We start from the raw sequence: 12,763 nt of genomic DNA, 5'->3' as shown, positions 1-12,763 counted from the left end.
TCCCCTCACTAGCATCACTGTCATAGCTCCACCTCAGATCATCAGGTTTTAAATTCTCATAAGAGCATGCAACCAAGGTATCTCACATATTCACAGTTCATGCTCTCCTACAAGAATCTAATGCTGCTGCTGATGACAAGAGGTGGTGCTCAGGTAGTAACGTGAGCGATGAGTGGCTGAAAATATAGATGAAGCTTCCCGCGCTCACCTCCTGCTATGCAGCCAGGTTCCTAACAGGCCATAGACTGGTACCAGTCTGTGGCCTGGGGGTTGGGGGCCACTGTACTAAAAGATCTGTGAATTCAGAGGGAATTAAATTAAGATTACAAAAGAAAAATATAAAAGTAGTTTAGAAAATAAATATTAATTCTAAATTTACTTATCATTGAGCCAAATACAAGCCTGGCTGGTAGAGCTTGTGGGACTCCCAGCCTCAGATCCCTAGTTAGCACTTCCTCACTACTTATATTGAAGGGAGAAAGAAACACTGGTATGGAAATTTGGATTCATATTGGGGCTAGTCTATTAGAACATTAGTTCTTGACCTAAAAAGTGGCTTCCTCTGGCCCTAACATTTGTTATACTTCTGTTCCACAACCCCTTTAGACTTCTCCAATACTACAGTAATACTGGGCCTAAATATCTGAGCACCTACTCTGTGTAGTGCTGTGTTGATTAAGCTCTAGTCTTATTTTCTTTCCACTCCATCAGTGTGACAGACTTTAGTATGCATCAGAATCACATAGAGGGTTTCTTAAAACAGATTGCTGGGCCCAACTCCCAGTCTGATTCAGAAGGTGAGGAGAAACCTAAGAAACCTCATTCCTATTTCCCAGCTGATGCTGATGTTGGTGGTCTAGGGTCCATCTTCAGAATCATATAATGGAAAGGCAACAGGAGGATCAAAACCTCCAGAGTTAGAGAAAGGGTGCTGGGGTCCAAGATTTGACCCCTTAAAGTTACATGCCCTGGGGCAAGTTTCCTCACTCATAAGTGAAGTAATATCTACCTTACATGGTTTATATAATGAATCAACAGCATGCCATGTATAAAGGTCCTAACGGTGTCTCACACATAAGAAATATTCCACACTCTCCCCATTCTGAACCCTTACGATGTCCTTCATTGGATTTCAGAATTATTTTACCATAATTTTTCTCCATTTCCATGTAGGAAATACTACAGTATTTCCTCTGTATCCTAACAAACTTCTCTAACGTATTTCTCCTTTATCCTATATTAAACACCTAGATCTGTTTCTTTAGCAAAGTCAGCTTCTTTTAACAGTTGTTTTACATTAACATGTGTACCTAGTCTTCTAGCAGTTATGTAGCAAATATTATCTTTTTTGTGCATTATATACTAGAACAGCTCACTTTTTTCCTAAGCAAAAAGCAATCTCTCTCTCCTTGCTTTTTTAAGTTTTATTGTTTTGTTGTGTAAATGTATTAAATTCATTTGTTTGTTTTCCTACCTTGGGATATCTCTCTCTTCTCCTCTATATGTGGAAAAGACTTAGCTGATAGAGCCTCATTTCTATTAAAAAATAAATAACTTTAAAAAAACAAAGCAGGTCTTTCCTAGCTCAGTTTACTAGTCCTACCAAATTTCCCATTTCTTCTGACCATTTATCAATAAGATATTCTCCTAGAGATGTTATAAAGCCCTTTTATAATGTTACTAAATTCCCCTAAAACAAACAAAAAACAAGAAAAGTACCTCCCAATAATGGAACAGAAAAAGTATCTGCTTCACAGTAATGTTTCCAGTTCTCCTAAATGAAGAAATATACCAAGGTAGATAAACCCACTACAAAAAAAAAAAAAAATCTTCAAATTGAAAAAAATTACTATAAAATCTTAATTATGTTATACCCATACAAGACTTCTTAAAACAAATATATATATACGCTAAGTCACTTCAGTCGTGTCCGACTCTGTGCAACCCCGTAGACGGCAGCCCACCAGGCTCCCCCGTCCCTGGGATTCTCCAGGCAAGAACACTGGAGTGGGTTGCCATTTCCTTCTCCAATGCATGAAAGTGAAAAGTGAAAGTGAAGTCGCTCAGTCATATCTGACTCTTAGCGACCCATGGACTGCAGCCTACCAGGCTCCTCTGTCCACGGGATTTTCCAGGCAAGAGTACTGGAGTGGGTTGCCATTGCCTTCTCCAATATATATATATATGTGTATATATATCCTTCTAAATATCCTTCTGTTGTTATATAAAACATGTTTTTACAAAGCATTAGCGAATACTAGGAAATTATCGTCTGAGTGGCAGAGTATTAACAAGGCTGAAACCTATCTTTAAAACAATCTAGTAAGTGTAAACTAACAGCAATTATGTAATCAAATTTCATCTCCCTTCTGTGGATTATAGATCATGTTGCTATTGTTATTGTTTTCACTATGAAAAACATACTTCAGGCACACAGTCTAAAATCTCCATGAATTAAAAGATATACCATACCTTCACAGTATAATTGAAGTATTTGGCTGATTGCATAAATCGATGGAATCCATCACTTTCTTTTGTTGCTACAGTTATGACTAATAATTTATCTGCAAAGACAGAGGGAATAACATAAGACAGTTTACCAAGCGGCTAACTACTCACACTTTACAGAGATCACTATAGTGATTAGAGACCTCATTAAACCCATGGGAATGTTTTGGTTTGTCAGTCTACATGAGAGTAAACAAAGAGCTGTTGAAAAACTAGGCAATTAAAATTGGCTATATTACTACCAAATGAGAGACTGTCAAATAATGAATTATTTTAATGGTAAGAAAGTACGTTAATATTTAAGATAAAGCATGCCCTCAACGGACGATTTCAGCACTAAGAGAAACACTTCCAAAATGGCACAAGGTTTTATCTGTAAAGACCAACTCTCCTACATATTATCTAATCAACCAGCTTCATTGTCACCTATAAATCATTGCTGATGAATTACAAACATCAGTTAGGTTCAGAAGGACATTGCATTCCTCAAAGCACACATACAAAACAAAAAGATCCAATCATGAGATTAATCCTAACTTTTTCAAATAAATTATGACAAATTGGGAAAAAATACTTAGAATCTTAGTATTTTTCCTATCAAAGAATGTTTGTAAATGTGAAGTCTATAAAATCCACATTTATATCACCTTCAATGTTTTATTTTTTCATTAAAGAATAAAAAGAACCAAAATCAACACTGCCCTAGTAAATACACAGCTTTGAGTCATCATTTTATAATGGATTATTATTTTCAATCTAACAAAACATCTCTTCTTAATAGAAGAAAACAGATTTAAGGAGTCATCTCAAATTACCTATAGAAGCTATTAAGGAAAAATGCTTATCAGAAAAAGACATGTTGGGCAAACGCAAAAAAGAAACAAACACATCAGAAAACGCCAAAGGTGCTAGAGCATTTTCTTTTTTAAACCTTAGGGTATGAGAGGACCAGTGGACTAAGAAAGCAAAATGTCTTTTTGACATTCTAAGCACTGAGTTCGGAGAAGGCAATGGCACCCTACTCTAGTACTCTTGCCTGGAAAATCCCATGGATGGAGAAGCCTGGTAGGCTGCAGACCATGGGGTCACTAAGAGTCTGAAATGACTGAGAGACTTCACTTTCACTTTTCACTTTCATGAATTGGAAAAGGAAATGGCAACCCACTCCAGTGTTCTTGCCTGGAGAATCCCAGGGATGGGGGAGCCTGGTAGGCTGCCATCTATGGGGTCACACAGAGTCAGACAGGACTGAAACAACTTAGCAGCAGCAGCAAGCACTGAGTTATGTCATTTGACTCTCAATTACTGTTATCAATAAGAAAAAATATACAGAGTTAAGTATCTCCTAAACAATAAACAACGATTGAAAATGAAATACATAGCATTAATGTATTATCAGTTTAGTTCAGTACAGTTCAGTCGCTCAGTCGTGTCCGACTCTTTTCGACCCCATGGATCACAGCATGCCAGGCCTCCCTGTCCATCACCAACTCCCAGAGTTCACTCAGACTCACATCCATCGAGTCAGTGATGCCATCCAGCCATCTGCTCCTCTGTCGTCCCCTTCTCCTCCTGCCCCCAATCCCTCCCAGCATCAGAGTCTTTTCCAATGAGTCAATTCTTCGCACGAGGTGGCCCAAGTACTGGAGTTTCAGCTTTAGTATCATTCCTTCCAAAGAAATCCCAGGGCTGATCTCATTTAGAATGGACTGGTTGGATCTCCTTGCAGTCCAAGGGACTCTCAAGAGTCTTCTCCAACACCACAGTTCAAAAGCATCAGTTCTTCGGCGCTCAGCTTTCTTCACAGTCCAACTCTCACATCCATACATGACCACTGGAAAAACCATAGCCTTGACTAGACGGACCTTTGTTGGCAAAGTAATGTCTCTGCTTTTCAATATGCTATGCTATCTAGGTTGGTCATAACTTTTCTTCCAAGGAATAAGCATCTTTTAATTTCATGGCTGCAGTTACCATCTGCAGTGATTTTCGAGCCCCAGTAAATAAAGTCTGACACTGTTTCCACTGTTTCACTATCTATTTCCCATGAAGTGATGGGACCAGATGCCATGATCTTCGTTTTCTGAATGTTGAGTTTAAGCCAACTTTTTCACTCTCCACTTTCATCAAGAGGCTTTTGAGTTCCTCTTCACTTTCTGCCATAAGGGTGGTGTCATCTGCATATCTGAGGTTATTGATATTTCTCCCGGCAATCTTAATTCCAGCTAACAATCTATTAAAAATCTTATTTCATAAGATCCAAGGTAATCATCAAATTTTGAAAATAAAATATAAGTAAGTGTAACACACATAAAGAAATCAATTCAAGCAAGTCAATCAACAAAAAGGAAAACATTACCATGAAGATAAATATTAACATTTTTATATATTTTTCTAGAAATGTGTATTTCTCACATAACTTCCACCATTATGAGAAACAGATATTCAAGCAAAAATAAAAGTCATTTTCAATAAAGCTGTCAGCACTTTTCTAATAAATTAAAAGCACTTTTTCAATAAATTATTCTTTTTTAAAAAACAAAATTTCATTTGTAAAGTTTCAAACAGGGCTTAATCAATTAAGAAAACTTGACATATTATCATTCACAATAAATTTTGAATAAAAGAATACTAGATTCTATTTCATAAGAGTAAAGGAAATACTTTTTAAGTACTTTTCACTGTCATAAAATGACTATATTTAAAGACAGCTTTCTTTACTAGCTTTTTCACAAAAATCAGAGTATTAGCTATAGGTTTACAGATTTTGCCTAGATGGATTTTTATACTTAAATTTTCAGCACAAAATTAACAGCAAGGATTTCACCATCCTCAATAGGAAAGTAATGTTGGCCAGACCCTCAGACAGACAGAAATATTACCTAATCTAATGACTCAGAAGGCAAAACTAAAAATATGCAGCCTGACTGTGTCTGGCAATCCTATGCCAAATAAGGACTCCTGTTGTTTCACTATTACTGCTAATTATAAAAAAGTAAAACCAAGTAATAAGTAATTTCATCAAAGAAAGGTCTATTCAATAACATTACATACAAATGTTTGTTTCTTCTTACCTGCTATTAGTATCATAACTGTGAGGAAAATAAATCTTACTCAACTAGGAAGTAAAAGAAAAAAGGGCTGACATGTACCACTCACAAGTTCTTGCCAGCCAGTAGTTCAACAGTTCAACTTGCCCACCGTCTTATGACATATTCTTGTTAAAAACTTTAACATACATTTAACACATAATTCAGATTCCAGTAAAATTCATACCACAAGTTTACCAGAAGTATTAGGACAGAAGATCAACTGATCTCCAAAATCAATGTCAAAAGAGAAAAAGAGGAGAGGGAAACTAGCATACTATATCCCACCAGAATTAAGAGACAATGCAACCAAACATACATCACTGCCTTTATTAGGGTCCTGATGTGAAAAATCGACTGCCAATAAGGTATCTGTGAGAAAATTAGGGCAATTTGAACACTAACTTATATTTGTTAATATTAAGAAAATATTACTCATTTTTAGCATGCTAATAATGGTGCTGATATTTTTTAAAGGGTCCTTATAATTTAGTACTCTTGCCTGGAAAATCCCATGGACGGAGGAGCCTGGTAGGCTGCAGTCCATGAAGTTGCTAAGAGTCGGACACGACTAAGCAACTTCACTTTCACTTTTCACTTTCATGCATTGGAGAAGGAAATGGCAACCCACTCCAGTGTTCTTGCCTGGAGAATCCCAGGGATGGGGAGCCTGGTGGGAGGCCGACTATGGGTTCGAACAGAGTCGGACAGGACTGAGCGACTTCACTTTTCACTTTATAATTTAGAGACAAATACTCAAGTATTACCCAATGAAAGGATATGGTGTTTGTGATCTGTTTTAAAATTCTTCGGGGTAAATAGGAGGCAATGGAGGAGGAAGATAAAAAATTAAACAAGATTGCCCACATATGATAATGGTTAAAACTGAATCATTTACATATGTTTGGAAATTCCTACAATTAAAAAGCATAATCCATAATATTCCAATCTGAAAAATATTCAATATAAAACTTGTTTTAACAGTCTGAAAAGGAAAAATGGAATAGACAGAAGAAATTTTCTAAACAAAGAATATTATAATTTAAACAACTTATAATTAGTACCTTACCCAATCCACCCACAACAACCAAAAGGATCAAGTGAGATGTTGAGAAAATGAGCTTGAAAAATGGGCACCCATCAGCCACTAACAAAACCAGTCTAAGAATGTGATAAAGATAAGCCCAACTCTGGCCAAATATAACCTCTAGAGCCACGGTCTGACTCTGTCAGAAAGTGGAGTAATGCAGTTACCATGAGCAAGAAACATGTAATGCATCAATAGAGTGTGATTGATGAGAACCATTTATCAAATGAAAATCACATCAGAGCCAAAAAAAAAAAAAAATCCTTCTATAATCATATGTACAAAGTCCACCAAAATGCCTAGCACTATAGTAAGGTTTAATAAATATTTTAGTGGCTTAATAGTTAGCTCTCTAGAAAAATTTAGATGAATAACACAACCTCTCCAAAAATCAAGGCAATTTATTTAGAAAGGCAAAAACAAACAAACAAAAACCACACTATGTTCTCTCTTAATGAATTTACAACTCTCAGAGAAAAATGCATTGTTAGAGTCATGTTTTTTCTCTAGATGTTGACTTAGTAACAGAATTTATCAATTTTTAGTGCTGATCTAAATTTTCTTTCCAAAAACAAATCATAGCTTTAAAATAGGAAGTTTTTGGCTAATATGTCCTGTCTCCAAATGATTCTTCGATCAGCCCATAAATCCAGCTGAAATTCATTGTCTTAATGACAGGCAGCACATTCAGTAACTCAGCACCAGCCCAGCTACCTTTGATCTTACTCAGAGGGATAAATTTCCTATCCTTCCAAGAAACTTTCTCTACACTCAGTCTTAATTTTAAATTTGCAAAAATTAAAAAAAAAAAAATTCTACCCAAGAAGGAGCTGTGAGTACATTGCCCTTACTCTGCTATAACTCATTTTATGAAAGAAGTATCTTTCATCTATAAAACTCAGTGGTGCTCAACTTTCTATTCAAGGAACACATTTTCTAGGAATGGTTACCATAAGAGCCAGCAAACTTTCACTGTAAAAGTTCAAATAGTAAATATTTTAGGCTTTGTAGTCTATATTCAATCTGTCACGATTCTCTTTTTTTTTTCTTTCTTCTTTAAAACATTTCTAAAATTAAAAAAAATTTTTTTCTAGGTTTTCTGGTTGGCTGCATAGAAACAGTTATGGGCCAGATTTGGCCTAAACATTATAGTTTGCCACTGTGGCTGGCCATATGGATCTGACAACAAACTATATGGATTCCAGTCTCAGACCTACTACTTATTACTTGTTTGAAATTGGTCAATTACTTAAACTCTGTGTCTCATGTTTCTCACTTATAATATATATGTAATAATAGTACCTGATAGGCTTGCTGAGATGGTTAATGAGTTAATATATACAAAGTGGATGATACTACATATGTGTTAGACAGTATCTTACTTTTTCTCCTCAAAAGATAAATATGTAAGGGAGGTTGTAGTTGAAATGCAAATCTCAGCAAGTTATATAACTCAATCTCCATCTCTATCAGTTATTTATTCAAGAACTGTCTTTTTTATTATTAATTAATTTTTATTGAAGTACAGTTACTTACAATGTTGTGTTACTTTCTAAAGTACAGCAAAGTGAATCGGATATATGCATAGATACATCCTCTCTTTTTTAAGTCACCACAGAGCACTGAGTAGAGTTCCCTGAACTATAGAGTAGATTCTCATTTGTTGTTGTTGTTCAGTGGCTCAGGCCTAGCAGATTCTTTGAGCCCCATGGACTGTAGCACACCAGGCTTCCCTTTTCTTCATCATCTCCCGGAGTTTGCTCAAACTCTTGTCCATCATCATTCAGTCAATGATGCCATTCAACCATCTTGTCCTCTGTTGTCCCCTTCTCCTCCTGCCTTCAATCTTTTCCTGTGTCAGGGTCTTTTCTAATGAGTCAGCTCTTCATAACAGCTGGCTAAAATATTGGAGCTTCAGCTTCAGCAGCAGTCCTTCAAATGAATATTCAGGGTTCATTTCCTTTAGGATTAACTGGTTTGAGCTCCTTGCTGTCCAAGGAACTCTCAAAAGTCTTCTCCAATACCACAGTTCAAAAGCTTCAATTTTTCAGCACACAGCCTTCTTTATGGTCCAACTCTCACATCCATATATGACTAGTGGAAAAACCATTGCTTTGACTATATGGACATAGGCCAGCAAAGTAATGTTTCTGCTTTTTAATATGCTGTCTAGGTTGGTTATAACTTTTCCTTCAGGCAGTGAGTGTCTTTTACTTTCAAGGCTGCAGTTACCGTCTGCAGTGATTTTGGAGCCCGAGAAAACTGTCACTACTTCCATTGTTTCCCCATCTATTTGCTATGAAGTGATGGGACTGGATGCCATGATCTTAGCTTTTGGAATGTTGAGTTTTAAGCCAGCTTTTTCACTCTATTTTTGCACCTTCATCAAGAAGCAATTTAGTTCCTCTTAGTTTCTGCCATAAGGGTGATATCATCTGTATATCTGAGGTTATTGATATTTCTCCCTGCAATCTTGATTCCAGGTTGTGCTTTATCCAGCCTAGCATTTTGCATGATGTACTCTGCATATAAGTTAAACAAACAGCTTGACAATATACGGCCTTGACATACTTCTTTTCCAATTTTGAACCAGTCCATTGTTCAATGTCTGGTTCTAACTATTGCTTCTTGACCTCAGGTAAGGTGGTCTGGTGTTCTCATCTCTTTAAGAATTTTCCACAGTTTGTTGTGATCCACATATTCAAAGGCTTTAGCATAGTCAGTTAAGCAGAAGTAGATGTTTTCTGGAATTCTTTTGCATTTTCTATGATTCAACAGATGTTGGCAATTTGGCCGCTGGTTCCTCTGCCTTTTCTAAATCCAGATTGTACATCTGGAAGTTCTCAGTTCACGTGCTGTTGAAGCCTAGCTTGAAGGATTTTGAGCATTACCTTGCTAGCACATGAAACGAGTGCAATTGTGCAGCAGTTTGAGCATTCTTTGGCATTGCCCTTCATTGTGACTGGAATGAAACTGACCTTTTCCAGTCCTGTGGACACTGCTGAGTTTTTCAAATTTGTTGGCATATTGAGTGTAGCACTTTCACAGCATCATCTTTTAGGATTTGAAATAGCTCAGCTAGAATTCCTTCACCTCCACTAGATTATCATCAGTTACCTATTTTTATATATAATCGTGTATATATGTCAATCCCAATCTCTCAATTCATCCCACCCCTCTCTTTCCCCCTTCTTGTCCATAGGTTTGTTTGCCATGTCTGGGTCTCTACTTCTATTTAGCAAATAAGTTCATCTATACCATTTTTCTAGATTCCACATATACAATATTTGTTTTCCTCTTTCTGACTTATTTCACTATGTATGACAGTCTCTAGGTCCATCCACATCCCTACAAATGTCTTTCAACTTTCAAGATTTCATCATACTGGTATAGCACTGTCCCTTTATCCATGGTTTCTGTCACCCATGGGTCAATCATGGTTTGAAAATATTAAATGGAAAATTCTCAAAATAAATAATTCATAAGTTGTTAAACTGTACACCATTCTGAGTAGAATTGACTAAAAAATCAGTTACAACCTGAAAGCAGAGAATTTGGTGGGAATGTTAAGGACTCCAGGCCTGGGAGACTGTAGCCCTGAGAGTATGCTCCAAGGAGGCAGGGTGGGGAATCAGGCTATATACAAGTTTTCAGCAAAAGAGATAGACAGTCTGAACATCAAATATTATTGTTAGATAAGGAAAACCAGATATTGAGCTAAGGTATCTAGCATTTCTCTGTGTATGAAAGAGGCAATCCTCTCGGCTCACTGAATTCATTCCTTTCCTATGCACCTCAGCGATCTAGGGCCAAATCTTGTTTCTTGATTGTTTATGTCCTTGATTCCTTGTTCACCTTAAGGGGTGGCAGATATGATGGATGGCAGCTTCTTGCATCACCTCCCTCCAGCTTCTCATCAATTACCATGGGGGGTGACAGCATCTGCAGGATCACAGGCATTGTGTTCCCTTTTGGGAGCTCTCATTCACATTTGGAGGGCTGGAATTGCTGATAGCTGTGACATTTCTTGCTCATCAATATGGCAGAAAATATTTCACTTCACAGTACCGTGGTAAAATCTCCTGCCATCCTGCTCTCTCCCACCATGACCTGAATCATTCCCCTGTCCAGTGTACTCATCAGTTAGTCACTTAGTAATTGTCTCAGCTATCAGATGCACTGTCACAGCACCACAGTGCTTGTCTTCAAGTCACCCTTACTTGACTTGTACTTTGGGGCCATAAGGGTGACTTGGCCATAAGTCAAAGCACAAGACTAGTAATGCTGGCAATTCAAATACACCAAAGACAGCCATAAAGTGCTTACTTTAAATGAAAAGGTGAAAGTTCTGACTTAATAAGGGAAAAAAAAAAGCTGAGGTTTCTAAGGTCTACACTAAGAACAAATCCTATATCTGTGAAATTTTGAAGAAAGAAAAAGAAATGCATGCTAGATTAACTTTCTCACTTCAAACTGTAAAAGACACAGCCACAATGCATGATAAGTCCTTATTAATATGGAAAAGGCATTAAGTTTATAAATATTTTGAAAGATCACATTCACATAACCTTTATTATATTGTTATAACTATTCTATTATTAATTATTGTTGGTAATCTCTTACTGTGCCTAATCTATAAATTAAACTTCATCATAGATATGTAATATGTATAGGAAAAAACAGTACATATAGGGTTTGGGACTATCCAGTTTCAGGCATCCACTAGGGTTCTTAGAATGTATCCCTTACTGATAAGGGCTGGGGGTGGATAGCAACTGTAATGGGGAAAAAAATCTATGTAAAAACAGTTCAAGTGGAAGTTGTTTATTAAAGTAATATAGAAACTGTACATACACCTTCTCAAGTCTTTTCATTTCTCTCCGTCTCCAAGCAAGTTTACTCAAGTTATGACTAGTCCTTTTCCACAACACCCTCCTAAACCCCACTACACCCACTCCAATCATATCTCTACAAGGCAGACTTACCTTTTCAAAACTCTTAGATATCTAACCACGTCACCCCATTGCTAAACATCCTTAAATTACTTTCCATTGCTCTTAGAATGGTGACCAAGCTCCATTACCTCAAAGTTCTTGACTATCTCTATCCTCTCTGATCTTATTCTCCATTTTGCTCTCTCTCCTCCAACTGCAGGCCTTTTTTCTGTTCTCCAACAATGGCCTGCTCCCTCCCACACTGAAGATAATTGTGGATGCAAAGCCTTTACCTAATGTCTCCTCTGATCTCTTGAAGTAGCCACTGCCTATTCAACTCATTGAGATTCTTATATATATATATATATATATATATATATATATATATATATATATGCCATTTTCTCAGGGGAATCTTCTCTGACCTACTCAAGCAGGTCAATGCCCATTATACATTCCCACTGCATTCTCTACCTCTCTTTTGGAGCACTTTATGACAAACTATAATTTTATATTAATTTGTACAGTTATTATTTGAGATTAGAGTCTCTTTCCCCAACTAGACTGTAAATTCCAAAAAGGCAGGATGTTTTTTGCTCAGCCCGATACCTCCAGGGCCTATCATACTGTTTAGCATGCAGTCGATTCTTAATAAATATTTTGTTGAATGAACAGATTCAGGAACAATGGATGTTATATTTTATCTGTGCATGTGTGCATGTTAAGTCCCTTCAGTCATGTCTGACTGTTTTCAACCCTATGGAGTATAGCCTGCCAGGCTCCTCTGTCCATGGAACTCTTTAGGCAAGAATACTGGAGTGGTTTGCCATTTCCTTCTCCAGGGGGATCTTCCCGACCCAGGGATTGAACCTGGGTCTACCACACTGCAAGCAGATTGTTTGGATGTACAAAATAATTTGTTCCTGGCAGAATCCCTGTGTAGTTTGTATTATCATATCCAATTCACAGATGAAAAAACTAAGGTTAAATAGTTTAACTTAGCCAAAGTCACCCAAGTTACCAGCATAGCAGAAAGTAGAATTTCAGTTATTTCTCACAGTCCATTTCTTTCCAGGGTTTCATGTGCCTCACTTGGTGGTGAGAGGTCAAGAGACTGGAAGCAAAATTTGTTTTATTACATGTAC

The 12,763-nt window shown here is 37.0% G+C and overlaps 1 protein-coding gene across 2 annotated transcripts in view; it reads right to left on the bottom strand.

Moving 5' to 3' along the window:
* Positions 1–12,763, bottom strand: part of PLOD2 (procollagen-lysine,2-oxoglutarate 5-dioxygenase 2) — a 121,174-nt gene that overhangs the window by 65,174 nt on the left and 43,237 nt on the right. For both annotated transcript variants that reach the window (NM_001101149.1, XM_005201798.5), the window contains 1 exon segment: positions 2,473–2,564. In NM_001101149.1, coding sequence (NP_001094619.1) covers positions 2,473–2,564 — 92 coding nt within the window.

The sequence above is a fragment of the Bos taurus genome, chromosome 1 (assembly GCF_002263795.3).
Source record: "Bos taurus isolate L1 Dominette 01449 registration number 42190680 breed Hereford chromosome 1, ARS-UCD2.0, whole genome shotgun sequence".
Classification (NCBI taxonomy): domain Eukaryota; kingdom Metazoa; phylum Chordata; class Mammalia; order Artiodactyla; family Bovidae; genus Bos; species Bos taurus.
This window is presented reverse-complemented; position numbering and strand designations above follow the sequence as displayed.